This window comes from Myxocyprinus asiaticus, chromosome 20, assembly GCF_019703515.2.
Source record: "Myxocyprinus asiaticus isolate MX2 ecotype Aquarium Trade chromosome 20, UBuf_Myxa_2, whole genome shotgun sequence".
Taxonomy (NCBI): domain Eukaryota; kingdom Metazoa; phylum Chordata; class Actinopteri; order Cypriniformes; family Catostomidae; genus Myxocyprinus; species Myxocyprinus asiaticus.
This window is the reverse complement of record NC_059363.1, coordinates 749085-773751: the sequence shown is the minus strand read 5'-3', so window position 1 is coordinate 773751 and position 24667 is coordinate 749085. Positions and strand designations below refer to the sequence as shown.

At 37.9% G+C, this 24667-nt stretch overlaps 1 protein-coding gene across 2 annotated transcripts in view; it reads right to left on the bottom strand.

Annotated features, from left to right (window-relative positions):
• Positions 1-24667, bottom strand: part of eif2ak4 (eukaryotic translation initiation factor 2 alpha kinase 4) — a 56401-nt gene that overhangs the window by 1022 nt on the left and 30712 nt on the right. For both annotated transcript variants that reach the window (XM_051645837.1, XM_051645838.1), the window contains exons 23-38: positions 24124-24245; positions 23918-23967; positions 20198-20366; positions 19556-19672; positions 19120-19185; positions 17784-17957; positions 15554-15688; positions 15351-15458; positions 15097-15225; positions 13266-13352; positions 13057-13163; positions 11800-11858; positions 11436-11539; positions 10919-10987; positions 7689-7733; positions 2513-2628 (exon numbers count right to left, since the gene is read on the bottom strand). In XM_051645837.1, coding sequence (XP_051501797.1) covers positions 2513-2628; positions 7689-7733; positions 10919-10987; positions 11436-11539; positions 11800-11858; positions 13057-13163; positions 13266-13352; positions 15097-15225; positions 15351-15458; positions 15554-15688; positions 17784-17957; positions 19120-19185; positions 19556-19672; positions 20198-20366; positions 23918-23967; positions 24124-24245 — 1657 coding nt within the window. The remainder of the gene's footprint in view (positions 1-2512; positions 2629-7688; positions 7734-10918; positions 10988-11435; positions 11540-11799; positions 11859-13056; positions 13164-13265; positions 13353-15096; positions 15226-15350; positions 15459-15553; positions 15689-17783; positions 17958-19119; positions 19186-19555; positions 19673-20197; positions 20367-23917; positions 23968-24123; positions 24246-24667) is intronic.

The following is a 24667-nucleotide window of genomic DNA, read 5'->3' as shown; positions in this document are numbered from 1 at the left end:
TAGTGTAATATTTACAAGACAATTAGAAAATAATAGAATTGAGTATATTTTGATGTTTTTTTATAAATCAAAGAGATATTGCAACATCTAGAACAGAATTCATTACTTTCACACTGATATTTCATGAGATGCAACTGGCTGTCTGAACTAGAACTATGTGATCAATCATCCTGACACTTTGACGTCTTTATCTCTTGATCTTCTGACAGTCTCTGTTGTTATTCGCCCAAATGAAAGCACATCCAGCTGAATTCTGTAACTAATATCTAAAGTTATTCCTGCTGCAGTGAGGTGAATGAATGAAGACCTGTGAGGTCAAATTGTCCCCAAATCGATGTAATGAACAGCACAGAACCAAAAATGTTCTGACCTCCGGCTGCTCTGCAAACACCAGCAGCATCTGCCTTCAAATATTGCCATTGTTACTAAATACAGGAAACAAAATGTTCATAGGAAAATTCTAAACAACTTTTCCAAAATACAGGGAAGTCAAATCCATTTCAAATTAATCGACCTGCCATTACAGCTTCTCAACTGGTTTTCACTTCAGGAACCAGATTTTAAATGAGACACCAGAAGACCCAAAACTAAAGATCTTATTACCATAAACTGCACAGACATTATGCGAAATTACTGACATAACAGAATTAATAGGAAAACTGGCAATTTCGGTTTCTAAACGTCTCAAAGAATTTCGATAGGCCAATAAATCACCACACAAATCCCACTGTGACAGATATACTGGAATACAGTTGAGTTTGATTGGACACACAGCCTTTTATTATTGACGTCACAGACAATGAAAGCGTTTTCTATTTCTTTTAAAAGATGATGAGCCAATTTATTTAGCTCTCCTAACTATGCATGATTATTTCCCTGCTGTCTGAGACCTGCGTTACATTGCAGATCACAACTAGGGCTGGGTAAAAATATCGATTTTCCCATTAATCGCGATCTTCATTTGAACGCTTCCGAATCTTGAACAATTGATTCTTTTATTTTTTTCTCCCCAATTTGGAATGCCTAGTTCCCAATGCGCTCTAAATCCTTGTGGTGGCAGAGGACGAATCTCAGTTGCCTCCACGTCTGAGACCGTCAATCCGCACATCTTATCACGTGACTTGTTGAGTGCATTACCGTGGAGACGTAGCGCATGCTATTCTCCGCAGCATCCACGCACAACTCACCAAGCGCCCCACCGAGAGCGAGAACCACATTATAGTGACCACGAGGAGGTTACCCCATGTGACTCTACCCTCCCTAGCAACCAGGACAATTTGGTTGCTTAGGAGACCTGGCTGGAGTCACTCAGCACACCCTGGATTCAAACTCGTGACTCCAGCGGGGATAGTCAGCGTCTTTACCCTTGAATGATTGATTCTTAAAATCCCAAGGCCGGTCTTTTACTTAAAAGTTTACATCAGTTTTGGATGTGTTGATAATAGAATCGCTTAAATAAATAGTAATATAACTGCAGAATTTGGGCCTGTTGGTAGTCAAATCAAATCCATAACTCTGTATCAATAGCCAGCCCTAATTGTGTCCCACTGCACCAGTGTTCTCGTTAGAGTTCGTTTCGGGTAATGAAAATGGATTTGAAATGCACGTTTGTCCACACTTGTCAGCTCTTTTGAGAGCATGAATCTCTTGCAGCGAGTGAGAATGAGCTGACCATGTGCCAAAAACAAAGCGAATCTTCTCCAATCCAGAGTCATTTAGGACTGTAAACATCAGATCACTGTTCAAAGACAGATGTGACTTCAACACCTGGTGTGAGGATTCATTTACACATGGGCAGTGAGAAAACACTAGAAGAGCTTTGAACGAGGCTATAATGAGCTCCATCGCTTGGATCAGGTTTTATGATTCAAAATAAAAGAGGTGGTTTTGGAAACTCTTGAGGGGAAGTCACCAGGTCAGGCTGTTGGATTAACAAGAGTGCTCTGAGGAGACCTGACAAACCAGTGAGTTTACACGCAAACCAATGCACTGATAACTGGCAAAAATCAGCTCATTCAGATAATCTGACAATGCAAGAAAATCGTGTTCACATTAGACTTGAAACCATCGGATTATTCTGTTTTTGACATCAAAAATCTAACTGTCATTGTTTTTTTTTTTTTTTTTGCTTAAACCGTTTATGACTTTACTCTGATAAAGAAAGCCTTTAAAGGCCGTTGAAGTCTACATGACCCTACACGTCATCGACTTATTAAGCATAATCAGTCTAAGAACATGCATGTAAACGTGCTCAATGATGGTTCATAAAACCAATGCTGGAGAAGATAATGTCACAACATTTAAGCTACTTACAATTCAAATGAGTCTGAAAAACAAGCTAAACTACAGAAGAAAATGTAGCTACACTGAAGCTGCATGTTTTATCGTTATTGATGGAAAAGCGACACAGTTTTGAAAACAGCTGAGCTACTGTCACGCTACTGGAAAAATGTAGTTAGTATTGTTGCTACTTTTAGTTAGTTGCTCCCCAACTCTGTAGAAATGCACGTACCTTTTAGAGATTTTTAAGTGGTGAATCTGTTCACAGATAGATTTGAGGTACCGCTGTTTGGGGAGGCGAGACAGCAGCGTTTTCACACTTATGTTGAACAGCTCTTCACTGTCAAACTGAGAAAACAAATGGAAAAAAACAACAGATAAAACAATATTATACACAAATATCTGACCACAGAATCACAATCAAGTATTCCAGAGAGCTGTGTAATAAAACACTGTATTTTGAATCAAATTTGCACAATATATCAGCAACAATCATCAACACATATTTTTATTGTTGTACAATTTTGATTAAGCTGACATTGGAAATATAATATCAGGGCTTACCTCTTTTTTTTTTTCTCCAATTCAACTGAAATATTCTCTTTCCACCCCATGTTTCAGAAGTCCTAAACGATCATAAATATGTTCTACTGTATACTAGACTATTTTAATTTGAAAAAAATCGGTATAGATTTATAATATCAGTCATCATGGGGTCTGGGTATCTCAGCGAGTATTGATGCTGACTATCACCGCTGGAGACACGAGTTCGAATCGCTCTCGGTGGGGTGTGTGGTGAGTTGTGCGTGGATGCCGCGGAGAACAGTGTGAAGCCTCCACACGCTACGTCTCCACGGTAACGCGCTGAACAAGCCACATGATAAGATGCGCGGATTGACGGTCACAGACGCGGAGGCAACTGAGATTCGTCCTCCACCACCCAGATTGAGGCGGGTCACTACGCCACCACGAGGACTTAGAGCGCATTGGGAATTGGGCATTCCAAATTGGGGAGAAAGGGGAAATAAATAAATAAAATATATACAAATATTTCTTTGTATATTAAGATATGCCTATTTTGAATGTTTCCACTATATAACTTTATGAAGGTATACTACTTGCTTTGACATTTCCTATTTTTATGAGATCATATTTAAATGAATATATTTCCTCAATTTTGGCTCACATGACTAGTCAATTTCATACATAATTCATATGCATGAATAACATTTAAATAGTTCTCAAGTTTGATTCGGAAAGTAAACTGTTACACTGTAAGTTTATGGCTTCATGTGTTAAATTCTTACACTGTAAACAATCATCTTCTTACTGTATTTTTGTCTTATTTTCCAGTAAAAAACATCTAAACATCCTTAAAACAACAACATATATATATATATATATATATATATATATATATATATATATATATATATATATATATTTTTTTTTTTTTTTTTGACAAAAAGTAACATGATAAGGCTTGAATACCTCTGGCCCTAACCAATAAAATGTGGAAATAACGTTTACCTTCTGATCAGATCCACTGTATCAGCTATACTCCTCTACAACACTGCTCTAACAACACCTAAAAATATACCTCAAAGATATGGATCACCACCAAACATGTAAAAACAAGATTTTATTCAAGTACATTTTGGTCATTAAATCTAGAAGCTCAACAAAAGAAGCATATATGATTTTCATTTCTTTTGTCATAAGAACCTCATGATTCTGCAATCTAAATCCCTTGTCCTAGATTAGCCAATAACATATACATTTACAGAAATGTTCACACTATGCCACTCAGTTGACATGATTCACGAATGGCAAAGAGACACGCCAAGGTTAGAGTCAGTACACAAAATATCTTTTGAACTATAGGTGGCACTGTCTCCAAACTGCTCGGTACGTTCAGGACATGATGTCAATAACCTAGTTTCTATCCACTTTTCGCGCTATTTTGTTATCAACAAAGTGAATGTGTAAATTTATTTTGCTACATTTGCCGTCTTCTGTCTGTTTCCATTCAAATGGCCTTTTATCGATAAAAATGCGATCCGAGGTAAAGAGGGTTAGATTGAAAATATTTAAACGTTTTAAAATGTTCAAAAGCTGGTTTTCTGAAAGTGAACTCCACATTGGACAAATAGTTCTGATAGTTTATAGTCTAGAACATTCTGAGAATGTCATTCAGATGACTTTATTCATCTACAGAACAGGGTACAGCTAATTTAAGTTTGTGTAAAGAAAAGGCACATATAGGTCTAAAAATATTTTTTTTTTTGTTTGGTCATTTATTTTATTTAATACAGGGAATTTTGCCAGTATTTTTATTTTTTTTTTCAAAAGTATAAACAATAATTGTATATAATTGTGTTATATGTTAGTGTTCCAAAAAAGCACACTGAAGCTTTTCTCCTAGTATTATGTATTTATTTTTAATTTAAAACATCTTGCACAGAAATGATATGTTTTTTTGTATTTTGGTCTAATTCCGTGACTGCCGTCTATTATTTTGAACGGTGTGGAAAAGCAACTTTAATAAATAAACTGATGTCTACCGCGATTAAATTAATCACAAACAGTGGCCATTCATTTGTTCTCCTTGCACTTATCGATAACAGGTGCATGATACGAGATATTTGTGTTGGCACTCCTGGAAGTGTCATGATTGCAATATCAGATCTATATGCCGTTCAGATCAATCCATAATCACGTACAATATATTGGCTTTCAAGGATATATACCGTCGTCATGATTAACACAGGCTAACGACTATGGGTAAATTCTGTCATGTGACACTATATTTTTGCGTTAATGCCAATTTTCTAGACAAAAAGTGTTTCCAAACCAGTTTTTCGTGACATTTGAAGTATCGACAGAGTTTATGTGTTTATGTGACACTTGTGAAATTTTCGAGATAATTTGCGTTTCCATCAGCTTTATTTTGATGGGCTAAAAAATTTTGGCAAAAAATCCTTGGATGGAAAACGTAGTTAATGATGCATACCAAATTTCTTATAAATCTGGCAATGCATTCAAAAGATATTTAACTTTTTGATTAAAATCAATATGCCAGAGAGGCAGAATGGCTGATATCGTTGAAATCCTCAATGACCCAATGAATCCATAGACACCAAACACATGATTTTAGGAGATACGATTCAAAAGTTACAGGCAAAAATAGCCATTTTTCATATTTCTTGACCAATAGGTGGCGCTGTCACCAATCTTTGCATGTACCCTCAGATCATGGTCTTGATGAAGCATACCAAGTTTTGTTTCGATACGGCAAACTGTTACCGAGATTCAACTTCATTTGTGTTAACATAACTTTTCATCAAAATCAGAAATCAAAGTTCTGTATTATTCATTCTGTGCGGATCAGTCTGGAGATTATTTTGAGCCATTGTTATGGCAAATCAGGCAAAGTTTGAAGGAATAGTAGCACATAAATGATAAACGTCATAATTCATTTAAGCAGTCCTTTTGTATCATCATCAATATTTATTTTCTAGGCCAAATGGTTCAAAAGATTCATGCAAAAGAAAAGTGAATTTTTGAACTGATGGTGGCACTACAGAGTTTGTCCTAGAGACCGCAAATTTGGTATGGGATATTTGTGCTCAGAAATTACTCTTCACTTGAAAATGACTTAAACGCAATGAGAAACCAATCCCTCGTGCAACATTTAATACCATAACCTTATGAATTTAAGACTTGTTGCTCCTTAATTTGCGAAAGAGCAATTTAAGACTTAAGACTTTTTTTTTCCCAGACCTGCACAAACCCTGCATATTATAAGCATAAATGTTACAAAATGTTGTTAGATTTCTCTGAAAACAAGACAAAATATCTTGTCATTTTGCTTCTCAAGTACATTTATCTGGTTTTAGTAACGTTTAGATATTTTTTACTGGAAAACGACACATTAAGAATTTATTTTGGTATATGGGAATGGAGTAATGGAAAATGACTTGGACCGCCAGTTATCAGACAAAACAAAAATACTTATCGGTTATTATAAAACAAAAATATCCATCAATTACACTATGTAACACAATTTTTGTTCCTGGGTAGTAAGTATTATTTCCTAATTGCTTATGCCTCAAAAGTATAGAAAATGGCTATTATTCCCAAAAATCCTTCTTTATCTGACGAAGACACCGGCTTTGACCTTTGCCTCAGACAGCTTAAGGAAGAAGTCTTGAAGGTACTTGAAGGCTGCCGACTCCTTATCTAGAGCTCTGACAAATTGTTTCATAAAGCCCAATTTGATGTGCAGTGTTGGCATCAGCGCCTTCTGGGGGTCCACCAGTGGCTCCCACTTGATGTTGTTCCTCCCCACAGAGAACTCGGTCCGCTGTGGCCGGTCCCGCCTGCGGTCCCGCCAGCGCCTTGGTGTCCCTGCTGTCCCAAAGGCAAAGACAGACCCATTCTGAAGTCTCCTATGACCTCCCAGGCGTACTCATCATACTTCAAGGTGTCCAGCAAGGTCTTGATGCTGTTGTAATCCTCTTTGAGGTGCACCGAGTGAGTCAGGGGAAGAGACGGGTACTGGTTACCATTATGGACCAGCACGGCTTTGAACATTACTTTAGTATAAATACATGTTCATTTGGATTCATATGTTGTTTTTTCTGACTTTATGTGAACGAAAAGACACAAATTCGCCCGTTTTCTCATTGGAAATATTGCAAAATATCACTATGCTGGTCACAAAAGCAAAGTTTGTGGGGGATAAAAGCCATTTTCTATACTTTTGAGGCATAAGCAATTAGGAAATAATACTTACTACCCAGGAACAAACAAAAAAACAAACATTTGTTACACAGTGTTATGAATGTAAAACATTTCCATATCCGTGGATCCCTTGTGAAAATGTATGTTACAAATGAAAGTGAGGGCAGGTTTTTCCAGAATTTATGGTTTCATGAGGTCTTGAGTGTTGTAATTTGTGTGGTTTCCTGCAGGTCTGTATTGTAACTTTGAGTTTGTACTTTAAAACCACAATAGTGTTTCTATTCACACTACAGATGAATCCCGTGTAACATGAACTCAAGAACAAGTTATTCATTCTGGTGTTTTTATGTGGAATAACCGAAGCTCTGTTAGTTTAACTTCTATTCCATCATTCAACACAATACCAGTGTTTGTTCCTTGATCAACCGATTGTGTTTTACCGCCCAGTTAAATGAACAAACTGTTCTTCCTGTGTGTAAGTGACTCATTGAGAGGGGTTTCCCTCATAATAATGAAAGCATTCCTGAAACCCTGCGTCCTGCTGTCAACACTACAGTTCCCCTGGTTTCCAGTTTATCCCCATCTGCAGACGCTCTCCCTCACAGTTTTTCCAGAGGAATGTGATTTATTTACTGGGAATAATAATAGAGGGCGGCACAAACCTCCAGGGACAGGAAGTAGATGAGAGTTTCCTTGGGCAGATCGACCTGCAGAGAATGTGACAGGAGAGATGAGAATGTGCATTAACAGGGTAAAAATTACACTGAAGGTATTTGTGGAATTCAGTGTTCAACTGTGAAAGGAAATCTCTCTAGCTGTGATGTGAGTCTCTTTGTATGCATCCTGTACACATTCAAATGTTTGTGTCATCTTTCTTAAACTGTCTGGAACATTTGAGGTGCTGCTATTTCCTGTGACAATAAAGTGACATGAAAAACCAGAGAAAACGTTGATATTTGAAAAAAAAACAGAGGTACAGATGACAGTGAGATCAAAAAAACCAAAAAAAGACACAAAACAACAACTGCCTGACACAAATAATGGAATTCAAAAAAGGAAAATGTGGACTTTTTCTGCGGAAAATGGGAGTGGTGCTTTCCTGTGCAAAAGTCAGCACAATTGTAGTGTTGTTGGTGGTTGCTAGGGTGTTGCTGTGCAATTACTAAGGTATTTTTTAGCACGTAGCTATGCGGTTGCTATGGTGTTTTAAGTACATTGTTATGTGGTTGCTAAGGTGTTGCTATATGGTTGCTAAGATGCTCTAAGTGTTTTTGAGTAGATTGCTATATGGTTGCTAGGATGTTGCTATATGGTTGCTAAGATGTTATAAGTGTTTTTTAGTACATTGCTATCTGGTTGCTAGGGTGGTGTATGTTGTTTTTGTACACTGCAATGCGGTTGCTAACGTTTGGCTTTATGGTTGCTAGGGTGTTGCTATACCATTGCTATGATGTTCTTAGTGGTTTTTAGTACATTGCTATACGGTTGCTAGGATACTGTAAGTGTTATTTGTACATTGTTATGTGGTTGCTAAGATGTTGCTATACCGTTACTAAAATGTTCTAAGTGGTTTTTAGTGCATTACTATATGGTTGCTAGTGTGTTGTAAGTGTTTTTTGCAGTATAGTTGCTAGGGTGTTGCTATACAGTTTCTAGGGTGTTATAATTGTTTTAAGTACATTGCAGTGCGGTTGCTAAGGTGTTGCTATACAGTTGCTAAGATGTTCGAAGTGTTTTTTAGTACAATGCTATGCGGTTGCTAGGGTGTTGCTATACAGTTGCTAAGATGTTCTAAATGTTTTTATAGTACAATGCTATGCGGCTGCTAGGGTGTTGCTATACAGATGCTAAGATGTTCTAAGTGTTTTTAGTACAATGCTATCGGTTGCTAGGGTGTTGCTATACAGTTGCTAAGATGTTCTAGGTGTTTTTAGTACAATGCTATGTGGTTGCTAGGGTGCTGCTACACAGTTGCTAAGATGTTCTAAATGGTTTTTAGTACAACACTATATGGCTGCTAGGGTGTTGTAAGTGTTTTTGGTACATTGCAGTGCTGTTGCTAGGGTCTGGCTTTATGGTTGCTAAGGTGTGGCTACACAGTTGCTAAGATGTTCAAAGTAGTTTTTAGTACAATGCTATATGGCTGCTAGGGTGTTGTAAGTGTTTTTTGTACATTGCAGCACTGTTGCTAGGGTCTGGCTTTATGGTTGCTAAGGTGTGGCTATACAGTTGCTAAGATGTTCTAAGTGTTTTTAGTACAATGCTATGTGGTTGCTAAGGTGTGGCTATACAGTTGCTAAGATGTTCTAAGTGGTTTTTAGTACAATGCTATGTGGTTGCTAAGGTGTTGCTATACGCTTGCCAAGATGTTCTACGTGTTTTTTTTAAGTACATTGCTAGACAGTTGCTAGGGTGCTGTGTTTTTTTTTTTTTTTTGTACATTGCAGTGCGGTTGTTAGGGTGTTGCTATATGGTTGCTAGGATGTTCTTATACAGTTGCTAAGATGTTCAAAGTGGTTTTTAGTACATTGCTATATAGCTACTAGGGTGTTGTAAGTGTTTTTTGTACATTGCAGTACAGTTGCTAGGGTTTGCCTTTACAGTTGCTTAGGTGTTGCTATACAGTTGCTAACACGTTCGTTGTGTTTTTTAGTATATTGCTTTACGGTTGCTAGGGTGTTGCAATACAGCTGCTAAGAAGTTGTAAGTGTTTTTAGTACATTGTTTTTTTGTTGCTAGAGTGTTGCTGTACAGTTGCTAAGGTGTTAAAGTGTTTTTTAGTAAATTGCTATGCAGTTCTGGGTGATTGTTAAAGTGTTGCCCAATTCAACACTCAAGTCTCTGTGATATTCTGGTGTCTAGATCTGACTGGAGTCTCTCCTTCAATGTAAGCCTATGTGTTTTTTTCAGGTGAAAATGGTAAGTGTGAACTCTCAGTAAAATAACAGCACACCTAGCTAGAGGGGAACTGGCCCCCACATTGAGTCTGGTTTCTCCCAAGGTTATTTTTCTCCATTAATCAACATCTTATGGAGTTTTGTGTTCTTTGCCACAGTCACCTTCAGCTTGCTCACTGGGGTTCTAAACACAATTATTATTTTACTATTTAATTATTTATTTTAAGACACAATTTACAAATATATTTTTATCAAACTGCACAATGATGACTCTAAGACTTTATAGATATTACAGTTTCATTTTCTGTTAATGCATGATTTTCTGTAAAGCTGCTTTGAAACGATGTGTGTTGTGAAAAGCGCTATATATGAAAAATGACTTGACACCTCTCCTCAACAACACACATGATTTGAGGGATCATTCAATCACTGAACATTTAATACTTACTGTTAGAGGTTTGAGCAAATCACTATGAGCAATAGGAATAATGATGACTGACTTAGCTCTCAACAAAACCACAAATTAATTAAATATGCAAACAATTAAAATCTCATTAAAAAGGGATCCCCTCCTTCGCAATGGGATCATCATAGTTAGGGATCCTTGATGCCAAAAAGTTTGAAAATCCCAGATCTATAAATCTCATTAGTCTATTGTGTGAATGAAAAAAAAAGAAAAATACTGGGATACAAAGTCTTTGAAATGGCATTAAAAACACGTCTCTGTAAACACGTCTTTTGCATTTGTATTTTTATCTTTGATTTATTATATCTGCTCTGCAAACATCTAAAATAATCTCCTCATTTGAAAACAGACCGTTGAGACCAGTAAAAACAATAAAAATTGCATTTCTTATTTCCAAATAGTTCTTCCTCAAACGTACTAAAAGAATCGTGACTGGAACCGGTAAATTCCTTACAATTCCCATTCCTTCTTGTATGTCAATCTACTATCAGTGATGATCTGATCACAGGAAAGGACATCATCTACTTACGGCCAACACTTCGATGTCATTGCTCTTGTTCTGCAAATTGCTGCCTAAATTCTGCAGTCGTGTTTGGATCTGAAAGAGAGAACACAGAATAAATTCTCCCATGATCATAATACAAATGCACAGGAAACGGAAGACTTCTCATCATATGTAATATTGGTGAGCGCAGAGCAGCAGGGGTTCATCAGCTCATCATCAGACAGTCCAATCATGACTTCACTACGATACTGGCAAGAGCAAGAGGAGTGATCAATGTTGCCCAAATTACACATTGATTGTTCTACAAACGCTGGATGTTTCTCATGAGTTCTCATCATCATCAATTAACGGCGGGAAACTTTCTCAATGGAGTGTAAAAACAAATGGCAAGGGTGAGTTCTTGAATTGATGCAAAATTCATAAAATAATCAAGCATGTGTGAGGTATATTCTCTACGGCACTTAGAGGTGCAAAATGAGGAACAGAGATCGTTTCACATGTCAGATGTGATGTTATTTCTGAAAGACTATATCATACTGACCTGTGTTTCGTACCTCCGGCGGGAACTCGCCGAGATTTTCTCAGGTGTCACGAGATTTACATTCACAGACATTGTGGCATTGCTCCCGTGTGACTCAGACAAACCTGCCAAACACACGAAAACGATCTGATGCTTCATCAAATGTCTGGGCTCGCCAAGTCTTACTTTGATTTATTTTCGCTCAAAAAGGTTTTAATTTAATATCTGCCATGACTAATTTGACCAGCACTCAAGCCAAAAGTGATGTGAAATATTACACTCAGTTGAACCACTTTGTGGCTCAATATTCAGAGGCTTTGTTGACTTTATAAGTTAATATCACTTATTTTCCCAACTCAGGGCAAGAGGCAGGAAAAGAGTTTACCTGAGGTTCCCAGTAATGATGCCTTTGGATTCTGTAGAGAAACACTTTCCGATATCTCCCTGAGGGGCGGAAAATGACAGAGAGAGACTGTTATTTGTTAGGTTATGTAGTAAACATGGGGCCAACAACCGAAGCTGCTAGATTTTCTTTTTATTCTCCTTATATTTTTTCTTCCATAAAAGTATCTGGGCTTCAGAAACCATTATGGCCAGGGATCTGAAACTTGGTAGAATGGTCCCAAATACCACCCAATACTCAGCCATGTGAAATAACATGTGCCCGCCACTAGTTGCCACTATTAGTGCATTTACATTTTCGCGTATAACTCTGGAACCATAAGTGCAAGAATCAGAATTTTTATTTTCTCTAAATCCTTGGGTCAAGCCAATTAAAATGTATATATCTGATTTAATTTCTGTCTACGTACATTTTGAAGTTGTTTTCTGATTTTTGATTTGTCAATTTGTTTATCAGATTTAAGCCGATACATTTTCAGGCATGGCCCATAATGACTGATTGCCTGTATCTTGTGAGAGCAATGTCCAAACTTTGCAAAACTTGGTATACATTATTACCAATACAGTCCAAGGACGCATGCCAAATTTCATCCATTTATGATGATAGCGGGCACTATAATTCAATGAAATCCAATTAGGGCTGGATTTAGGTTTAGTGCTAGGACTAATTGGCCCGTATCTTGACAGTGCAATGTCCAAACTTCACAAAACTTGGTACACACAGGCACCAGGACAATCTGATAACACATGCCAAATGTAATCAATTTACAATGCTAGGGGATGCTATAACTGAAGACAATCCTCCAAACTGCTCCAAAATATCTATTAAAATGTATCCAAAGCATTAAAAGAATCGGTTCTTTCAAACTTGGTAATTTAGGTCAAATTTTGCCCATTTTTACAATCCTGCTTGGACTCCGATGATTGCCACTTGCAGCTATATTTATTACAATTATTGGCAAACATGGTCTAATTTTTCCTCTTTATACATTTTAATAACTTGTTTAATGTTGCATTCATCATTTATTCCTTTTGTTAGTACTTTTTAAATATCACTGCATAGCTATTTAATTTTTTCACATCATTGTTTTATCTTATTTGTCCATACTAACTGGATGTTGCATTTGCACTTGTTATTTTACATAAGTTGCATTGCTTTGGCAAAACGAGTGTTCAGTTTTATCCTGACAATAACGCACACTACTTAACATTATCACTTTTGTCTTTTTTTGTCATTCACCTGCTTCTCTCTTCTGAGAGTTTGGTCCTCTTTTGGATGAAGTGATCGACCAGCTCTGTCTCGGGAATTCTCTTCTCTGACTGACGGTCTTTCTCAAAACATTTCACCTGAAGGAAGAGAATGTCAACATCACTCTACTCCTCTATACTGTTGACAGAAGAGATGCAGAGCTGATGCCGCAGTGTTGCGCTGGTGATGATGTCATTTACCTTCAGGTAATGTCCATCTTTATCAGACACCAGTACCATGTAGGTGATTCCAGCTTGTCTGCAGTATTCCAGAAGACTCTCCTGAGACTGAACACAAACACACAACACTGATTTACAACAGACACATGCACTCACAAACACACACACACACACATTTTAAACTGAACACATACGAGATTAGAAGAGTTAACGTTTTAACAATAGACTGTTCAGACCAATCAAAAGGCCTTTCAAATCAAGAGCATAATGTATCCCAAACAAAACTATTCAGTGTTAACTTCCATCGTACTATGTACAAATGAAAGTAAAATAGAGAACAAAATGGCAATGAAGAATCATAAACCATTATTAAACACACTGAGAAAAATAAGAGGTTGATATTAGTGGATTTTGCTGATATTGATAACTAAGGCAGATAACAGTTTAATCAGCCGAAAGTTTTTAAAATCGATTTATAGAATGTTAAAACATCTTAATATGACAGGCACAGATACTGAGGCTACAAGAGTCCAAAATGAATAAAATCCCTGATGCAGTTTATTGTGCAACCAAAATCCCAATTATAAATGAAGATGGTGCATAACGTTGGACTTTTAACTATAAAAGCCCAAAACACACCAGGCACTCTTATTTTGAAATGATGGAGACTTGGCTCTGTTACAATGCTCCATATTAAAGTATTTACCAAATTAAGCTTTTTGTAGCTTATATATTCACCAGACGAAGAATTTTTAAAATATAGATATTTCACCAGACAAGGTTTAATGAGGAAGCAGGTTTATTATTATTCAAAAGATATTAAGTTGGAAATACAATGCATGTGCTGATGGGGCACATTTCCATATAGTCAGAAAATGTTTTACATTTACATTTTACATTTATGCATTTGGCAGACACTTTTATCCAAAGCGACTTACAGTGCACTTATTACAGGGACAATCCCCCTGGAGCAACCTGGAGTTAAGTGCCTTGCTCAAGGACACAATGGTGGTGGGGGAATTGAACCAGCAACCTTCTGATGACCAGTTATGTGCTTTAGCCCACTACACAACCACCACTTGCCCTTGCTTTAATTTAGAACATTTGATTCACTAATCAACAACCAAATCTGCATTAAAAAATAACTGGTGGCCGCTGTTTTAAGAACTGTAGAATCCTCCAGTACTGACCACCATATAAAAAAATAAAAAAAGGAATAAAAAAAACAACTAAAAAAACTATTGGCATAGATTACTGATAGTTCCAAAAGGCAAATATTGTCACTGATTAATCAATAAAACCGATATATCGGTCTGCTTCTAAGTATAATTACACTGAAGCTGTATTTAGGACTTACGACCTCTGCAGAACCTAGAAGTAAAATTAAGGGCATTTTCAGCTTTTGTGCAGCGTTTAATGCCCAAATTCAGCTTGACTTGTTGTTTTGAAAGCAGGGGTTTGGGGAGTGGTACATTTGGATGCCAGTATTATTCGCTACTGTTTCGAAAGCAATCCGGCCTAATTTGCTGCATTGATCCGTGTATTAATTTGCTTATAGAATAATGCGTAATTAAAACTGCTACTTGTCTCTGCAGAAATGTGTGCAGCTTGCATTCTTTACATTTGTTCTGGGTGTGTGGATTTTTTAAAAGTAGAACAGAAGGGACAAACTCATGAGTAAAAAAAAAGTCTTTAAACTTCAGATAAAATCAATTGTGAAAATAGCCTAAAACAAGAGAAAAATGTAAGGGGGAAATATACAGTACTTTTACATTATGTGCCGAGTCAAACTCCACAATACACACATCTAATAAACCGCAAATCAACAAACATCCAGTGTGTGCTGACTGACCTGTGACACATCATAGACGACATCTGACGAGACTCCGGCAGTCCAAAGTTTCTGAATGACTGTAATCGCTCTGATCATAGAAGACTGACCCACCGGAAACACCAGAACATCACAGGAGCTGACCGCAGGCTGATACACAGACAAAAAAAACATGAAAACGACCCAATGACAGACTCATCCACCACACACACACCACATCATGGAAGCAAATAAAAGTTCAATTAGCTCAGACATAGCGTTGGTGTGACACGCACCGGTTCTTCCATGTTCGCCACAGCGGAGCAGATTTTATCCAGAGCGATACTGGCGCCCACTGCTGACGGTACCGGACCAGACGCTGTCGGACCACGAAACTCAATGACCTGACATTAAAAAAATAGCAATGAAAAACAGCTTCTCAACAACAGCATATACAGGCATTTATTCAAATAAAATCATTATCAATAATCAATATTACCAGATGATCATATCGTCCACCTGCAGCTACAATGTCAGGGACGTTGCGTTTGCGTTTCCTGATAAACGCCACGAACTGAAAGATGATGCCGCAGTGATGCTGAACCTTATAGACCAAACCGAGATTCACCACCACCTGCAAACCACACGGCAGAAATATCATTTATTTTCATTAAAAACACAGGCCAAAAATATTCCAGTGCAGACACACTTACCAGAACATTATTACCATACATTAAAGTCACCATGAAATGGCTTGATGAATGCAGTTTTGTTTCCTGTGTTCAGGGACTTAAAACGGTTCAAGTAACGAAAATGAACACATTTTTTAGCAGAACGTAACCGAAAACGGGAACAAAGTGATTTTCAATTGTTCCAGAGTGAAAACTTTCTTTTTAAATGCTGGTAACCAGTTATAACCAGTTAATTTTGATCCAATAATTTTTTTTCATGACACCAAAGGCCAAAGAGTTTATTCACAGTATTTTTTGGGAATTACACCACTTCATGTTGCCCGAAAAAATGAAACGTGCTTTGATCCTGAAGGAAACTGCTGCATCACACATTTCTTTGCCTAATCGCTCGTTGTGGATGTTGCATTCAGTGAATGAAGACTTTTTTATCAACTATATATAATTACTACATATACTGTACATGCACAACTAATCCAGATACAAGGAAAACATTATTAGAGGTCAAAAGTACATTTAATAATATTAGTATATGCATTAATACAGATTTGACTCAGAATCAAATGATACTTAACTGTTAATTAAATGTATGCTTATGATTTCTATGCTGATAAAAGGAAAAACTTTATTGCTTATTTTCACTTTTGTTGGTGAGGCAAGTGGCTTATTTTGGGCTTGTTTTTCAGACCGGGTTGCTTGTTTCTCTTGTGAGATCTGGCAGCACTGCAACTGGTATTTCACACACCCCTTAGCGAAGAGTACTGACATTAAAAAAAAGAACATTATTAACCGTTCTTTTATTTTGTTCTAACCGGTTACCATTTGGAAAGGAGACTGCAGAACTTATGAACTGGAATGTAAAAACAGTTTTTGCTCAGAACGAACCTAAATTAAAACATTTTGTTTTTTAGTCCCTGTCTGTGCTGACATATTTTTTTAGCAAAAACATCCAGTAGGCTGTCGTCCATCATTTGCTATTGCTAGTCAGAGGCAGGTGGTTTTACACAGAGGAACATTCTCATTCTAGAGCGCATTTGAAAGGACAAAAATTTGTATAGGCCCCTTAGCGCAAAATGATGTAATTCATATTTTTGACCCATTTTCCCGGAACAGAGTGTCAATTTTTTTTTCCTCCCCAATTTGGAATGCCCAATTCCCAATGCACTCTAAGTCCTCGTGGTGTCATAGTAACTCGCCTCAATCCAGGTGGCGGAGGACGAATCTCAGTTGCCTCCGCGTCTGAGACGTCAATCCGCACATCTTATCACGTGGCTTGTTGAGCGTGTTACCGTGGAGACATAGTGCATGTGGAGGCTTCACGCTATTCTCCGCAGCATCCACACACAACTCACCACGCACCCCACTGAGAGCGAGAACCACATTATAGCGGCCACGAGGAGGTTACCCCATGTGACTCTACCCTCCCTAGCAACCGGGCCAATTTGGTTGCTTAGGAGACCTGGCTGGAGTCACTCAGCACACCCTGGATTCAAACTCACGACTCCAGGTGTGATAGTCATAATAATAATAAATTATAGTGTTTATAAAAAAATAGCATAGATTTAATCTTATACATTTTTGTCAGATCATAGTTACCACTGTAAAATCATGAAACAGTATTGTAAGAGTGATGAATGTTATTTTGCCGCATAGCGCATGTGTTCCTCACTGCTGTTTTTAATGTCGGGCTGTCTATTGTTTGAGGGGTTTGACTTCCTCCATTGCGATTTTCACTAGAAAATTCTCACTAGAATTCATATGGCCGTTAATGCGCTCGCCGGAGATACAGTAGATTAGAGCAAAGCAGATCAATGGCAAGAGTTGTTCCGTTCCTCTTGTGAGAAAAACAAGCTTTAATCGTACCACAAAAATATGTTGCAGATGAGAAGCCTTGGCAGCCTAAATTTCACTAGGGTGAAACCATTGCATTGTTTTTCCGTGCTGTCCGCAACCCAGTCCGAACAGACCCAAACTGATTTCATACAGCCAACCATTTACATTTAAGTAAACATATTAGCAAAAAGACAACATCTATCCCACCTGAAGTTTAACTCCCAGTTTCTTCAGCAGGTTGAGGACTTCTTCTAGATCTTTCTGGCCTTGTTTGGCCATCTGAGCGACTGCTGAACTCTTCTGTTTTGTGAGTGAGTTAATGAGAGGAATCAACTCCTGCAAATCTCCTTTCTGCTCGATGAACTTATACAGCGTCTGTAACTGACATAACCACACACAATCAACATTAAAACAGTCAAGTGCAACTGACTATGTAAGACATTCGCTTTAGGGCTGCCAAACCTTTCGGACCCACTTTATATCAGGTGTATTTAACTACTATGCACTTAAGCATTTGCTACAATGTACTTATTATGTACATACATGTTGTTGCATTGTACTTGCATTTAAAGTATCTGCATATAATTACATCTGTAAATACACAGTTAACCTCACCCTTAACCTCAGGGGCACAGCTACCCATTTCTGAGCGTGTATGCGAAACAAAATTTTGCACCCCATGTATCTGCTGAGCGGGGTGGTGGGGTTGGAGTGTTGTCCATTATAAGCGTTAATTTTGCCAGCGGCTTTAGTGACCCCCCCACAGCGTTTTCTGTATCGTAGAAATCATTGGGTCCTACATTTCTAAACCAGACAAATGTAAACTGACTATAAAATGAGGGGACCTGGGTAGCTCAGTGGTAAAAGACGCTGGCTACCGCCCCTGGAGTTCGCTAGTTCGCTAGTTCGAAACCCAGGGTGTGCTGAGTGACTCCAGCCAGGTCTCCTAAGCAACCAAATTGGCCCGGTTGCTAGGGAGGGTAGAGTCACATGGGGTAACCTCCTCGTGGTCGCTATAATGTGGTTCGCTCTCGGTGGGGTGCGTGGTGAGTTGAGCGCGGATGGTGCAGTGGATGGCGTGAAGCCTCCACACGCGCTATGTCTCTGTGGCAACGCGCTCAAGCCACGTGATAAGATGCATGGATTAATGGTCTCAGACGCAGAGGCAACTGGGATTCATCCTCCGCCACCCGGATTGAGGCGAATCACTATGCCACCACGAGGACTTAAAGTGCACTGGGAATTGGACATTCCAAATTGGGTGAGAATAAAAAAAATAAAAAAACCTTACTATAAAATGTACATGACATTTCTTGACTTTTTCCAAGCCTGGAAATCACCATTTTAAAATGTTTTCATGACCATGGGACCTCTGTGGTTTTAATTCAGTCTTGTCAAGGTTTGTATCTGAATCAAATTTTCTCAACATTTCTTTACAGTTCTGCAATGCACAATCATCTGTAAATCAAGGCCAGTGTAAAAAGAAAGATTTGTACTCTGCCAGAGAAAAACAGCCATTCATAGTTTCCTGACAGTGACTTACGCTGTTGTTGGACAAGGACAGGTTACAGAATTTGGCTTCCACTTCATGCTTAGTCAGTTTCTCACTCTGTGTGTGGAGGTGAGAGAGAGACAGAAATACATTCCAAGTTACATAACATAAGCATGTGTTAATAACATGTGTTATTAACAGTGAACTATATGAACCTGCAGAATGAAGACACATGCTGAATTGCCGCTCATAGAAATCATATTTTGTCATGTGAAATACTATTCGACACTTTTTCCATTTATGTTGTTCCTTGAGGGCCGCTTAAAATGTCATCACTCAGTTTTCCTTTCTTTAAGACTTCTAGTTCTTCAAGTGCTTGGTTCAGGGTGAGTCAAGCTGCTGAATACTGATGAGTGATATGTAAATGTGGCCGGTCATATGTTAATGAGCCCATGGTTGTGATGTCACAAGTTAGTGTTTGTCTCACCATCATGTCACACAGTATATTTGAGGCCTGTGTGAGTTTGTCTTCTGGTACTCCACTGTGCAGCAGAACCGCCTTTAACAGACTGGTGTGATTCAGATAGATGATGTAGTTCCTGTCCTACAACCAAACACATGGTACACTCATTTAACACACACTCATGGCTGTTTCTTCAACTTCGGGCATTTACATGTTCCAAGAGTTGATTTTTATTAAAACAAACAGATTTCAACTTTTTTTTCTTTTTGTTATCTGAAGGTCTCATTAACACTGAATTGGAAAGTTTTCACCAGGCCTTCATCATTTATTTTTGGTACTTTTCAAATGTCTTTATGTATAGATTTGACTGTTTTAGCCTTGTCCAAGAATTAAACACATTACAGAATTTGAGATGTGCTGGAAATTACACTGTGGTGGAAATTTTCATGACTTGAATGACATAAATCTCCTGTGATGCATGAACACACACAGTTGGACATTGTTAGTAGACAAATTAAACTAGTGAGAGAGTGAAAAATGTTTTAGCGAGACTTTATTTTCAAGAAGTCTAAAATACTAAAAGTGCCTGAAGTTGAAGAAACATCCATATATGAATGAACTACCCCTTTAACAGCTGTAGTGTGTGTGTGTGTGTGTGTGTGTTACCTGTAAGGCACTGAACTCCTGTATGACCTCAGAGATGGTGTAGATGGCTTCAGCATCCGGCAGCAGACTGTTACTGATAGGAATGATGATGTCAAATGCACATTCCAGCAGCTCTCTAGGGTGTGCACGATCCAGCTTACGCGGCCTGAAAACACGCTCAATACTGTACCTACAGTCACAAACACCATGACTTATCAGTAATTTAACATTGCAATAAGTCTATAATGAACTCTGCTATAGAGCTGTTCAACCATGAAGTCAATTTCTAGGCAAACGCGGAAGCCTACTCACCATCGGTTCTTCTCAGGAATTGGTTTTTAGAATAGAGATTTTCAAATTACGAGGAAAATAAGATCTGTGGTGAAAATGACTTGAAGACTTTCCCGTTTTGTTTCACAACATAATTACGCACAGTCAGACCTAATAGTGGATACTGAAGCCGTTGTGTATAAAGGTAAATTAGTGCTTAAAAGACTTGCATGTGTAGAGTAAGATTTGTGAAAGAGTAAATAAAGTTGCAAGCGTGTAAGAAAGATTTGCATGTGTGGAGTAAGATTCGTGTAAGAGTAAATAAAGTTGCAAGCGTGTAAGAAAGATTTGCATGTGTAGAGTAAGATTTGTGAAAGAGTAAATAAAGTTGCAAGCGTGTAAGAAAGATTTGCATGTGTAGAGTAAGATTCGTGAAAGAGTAAATAAAGTTGCAAGCGTGTAAGAAAGATTTGCATGTGTGGAGTAAGATTCGTGAAAGCGTAAATAAAGTTGCAAGCGTGTAAGAAAGATTTGCATGTGTGGAGTAAGATTCGTGAAAGCGTAAATAAAGTTGCGTGTAAGAAAGATTTGCATGTGTGGAGTAAGATTCGTGAAAGCGTAAATAAAGTTGCAAGCGTGTAAGAAAGATTTGCATGTGTGGAGTAAGATTCGTGAGAGAGTAAATAAAGTTGCAAGCGTGTAAGAAAGATTTGCATGTGTGGAGTAAGATTCGTGAAAGCGTAAATAAAGTTGCGTGTAAGAAAGATTTGCATGTGTGGAGTAAGATTCGTGAAAGCGTAAATGAAGTTGCAAGCGTGTAAGAAAGATTTGCATGTGTGGAGTAAGATTCGTGAAAGCGTAAATAAAGTTACAAGCGTGTAAGAAAGATTTGCATGTGTGGAGTAAGATTCGTGAAAGCGTAAATAAAGTTACAAGCGTGTAAGAAAGATTTGCAAGCGTGTAAGAAAAATTTGTGAAAGCATAAAGTTATAAGCGTGTAAGAAAGATTTGCATGTGTGGAGTAAGATTCGTGAAAGCGTAAATGAAGTTGCAAGCCTGTAAGAAAGATTTGCATGTGTGGAGTAAGATTCGTGAAAGCGTAAATGAAGTTGCAAGCGTGTAAGAAAGATTTGCATGTGTGGAGTAAGATTCGTGAAAGCGTAAATAAAGTTGCAAGCGTGTAAGAAAGATTTGCATGTGTAGAGTAAGATTCGTGAAAGCGTAAATAAAGTTACAAGCGTGTAAGAAAGATTTGCATGTGTGGAGTAAGATTCGTGAAAGCGTAAATGAAGTTGCAAGCGTGTAAGAAAGATTTGCATGTGTGGAGTAAGATTCGTGAAAGCGTAAATAAAGCTACAAGCGTGTAAGAAAGATTTGCATGTGTGGAATAAGATTCATGAAAGCGTAAATGAAGTTGCAAGCGTGTAAGAAAGATTTGCATGTGTGGAGTAAGATTCATGAAAGCGTAAATGAAGTTGCAAGCGTGTAAGAAAGATTTGCATGTGTGGAGTAAGATTCGTGAAAGCGTAAATAAAGTTGCAAGCGTGTAAGAAAGATTTGCATGTGTGGAGTAAGATTCGTGAAAGCGTAAATAAAGCTACAAGCGTGTAAGAAAGATTTGCAAGCGTGTAAGAAAAATTTGTGAAAGCATAAATAAAGTTATAAAGCGTGTAAGAAAGATTTGCATGTGTGGAATAAACTAATGCAAAAGTGTAAATTATAGTGGTGAAAATATTCCAATATACAGTACTGTGCAAAAGTCTTTGGCACATAAGATGTTTCACAAAAGCATTTGTCTTAAGATGGTTATTTAAATCTTCAGCTTTAGTGTCAAAAGGAAAAATACATTTTAGACACCCAAACATTTTGCAAATAGAAAAGATTAGAAGAACAGGGAGCCTTGCAACAGATGTCATGGCCCCAACAGAGCCCCCCCACTGAACATCATGTCAGTCTGAGATTACATAAAGAGACAGAAGCAATTGAGACTGTCTAAATAGACAGAAGAACTGTGGTAAATTCTCCAAGAAGCTTGAACATCCTATCTGCCAACAACCAAGAAAAACTGTGTCCAGGTGTATCTCGGAGAATTGGGGCTGTTTTAAAGGCAAAGGTGGTCACACTGAATATTGATTTAGATTTTTTATTTTTACTGGACTTTGTGTGACATTAAGTGATAAATGAAAACTATTTATGTCATTATTTTTGAAGAGACCAGGCTGGAGTCACTCAGCACACCCTGGATTCGAACTCACGACTCCAGGTGTGGTAGTCAGCGTCAGTACTCGCTGAGCTACCCAGAACCCCCCAAATTTACTTTTGTTTTTACTGTTAATATGAAGAACAGTTTCACAACACATGAATTACACTTATGCAAAACATTAAAATATTGCAAATCTTGGGGGCTGGGTATCTCAGCGAGTATTGACGCTGACTATCACCCCTGGAATCGCAAGTTTGAATCCAGGGCGTGCTGAGTGACTCCAGTCAGGTCTCCTAAGCAACCAAATTGGCCCGGTTGCTAGGGAGGGTAGAGTCACATGGGGTAACCTCCTCGTGGTCACTATAATGTGGTTCTCGCTCTTGGTGGGGCATGTGGTGAGTTGTGCGTGGATGCCGCAGAGAATAGCGTGAAGCCTCCACATGCGCTATGTCTCCGCGGTAATGCGCAAAACGAGTCACGTGATAAGATACACGGATTGACGGTCTCAGATGCGGAGGCAACTGAGATTCGTCCTCCGCCACCCGGATTGAGGCGAGTCACTACACCACCACAAGGACTTAGAGCACATTGGGAATTGGGCATTCCAAACCGGGAGCAAAAGGGGAGAAAAAAAAACATTTACAAAACGTAATGTGTGCATGCTATTTTGTATGCTTGCAATTTGATTTATGCTTTCATAAATCTTACTCTACACATGCAAATCTTTTAGGCACTAATTTATCTTCATAATTGTGTCTTTTAAAAATGCATGTTGCTAACCTGTCAGTAAATAAGGACTCCAATATTCGTCCATTAAGCACGTAGCTTACATGCTCATGGTAGTAGTAATTCTTAAATACTGGCTTAAAAATTCATGTTTGAGGTATGACTGTGTGTAATTTATGTTCTAGAACAAAACGTGAATGTCTCTTCAAATACTTTTAACCACAGGCCTTGTTTTACTCATATATACAGTATCTAAAACTGCATTATGAAAAACCCATAATACAATCCGGACGGAATACATGGCTTGAAAATGCAAATCATCTTCTGGGTTTTTGGACTACAACTTCATCAGCTCTATGGCCACAGCAGCTAAATTAAAGCTGTAATTGTATTATTTAAAGATGAACCACTGTTGTATATACTGATAATGAGGATGTTTCTATTACATATTTCTCTTATGCATAAAAATTAAATATTATCACTACACAAGTTAGTGGTCGGTGGTGAATTGTTGGACTGTAATGCATGAAATATGAAATCACCTTTTAAGATGTGAAATGTTGTTTCTGGCAACAAATCTGGCAAATGCCAGCTGAGGAGAGAAAAACAGAGACACTTTAACAATAAGCAAAATCTGTTAAAAGATGAATAAGGTGTATGCATATATTTACATACAGTCTCATTCTGACTGTTTACTGGTGTGGTAAGAAGCACATTCATGGTGTTTAAGGTCTTGATTTGTTCTCACCCTCAGATCATACGGTAGAGACACCAGCATACCGCTGTGATCCATAAAACACGCTGTCTCACATCCATCATACAGACGCTTGTTCCTAGGCAACAACAGCGGCGTCTGCAGACGTACTGCACCTGACAGACAAAAAGAGAGACAGTTTTACAGCATATATACAGTCAATGTAGTCAAACATCCTCCTGATATATCTTCACCAGCGCTGAGGAGCAACTAACTAAAAGTAGTGACAATTCCAACATTATGTTTCAGTATTGTGACAGTAGTTCTGCAGTTTTCAACGACAAGTAGCAGTGTAGCACTACAAAACACTACATTGTTTCTTTTTTTTTTTTTAGTTTAATGTGACATTGTATTGCGAACAAGTGAGATTTGTATGGCAGTATATTAATGATAGATGTCTTTAAAACAAAAAAATCATGTCAATTGTTATCTTATATGGTGCATTTCGTTTCAATTTATGTTTTCAAGCTTGATGTTTTCACCCTAATCTTCATTGTTTCTGCACTAGATTAATGTTGCTCTGATTTTGTAAATAATT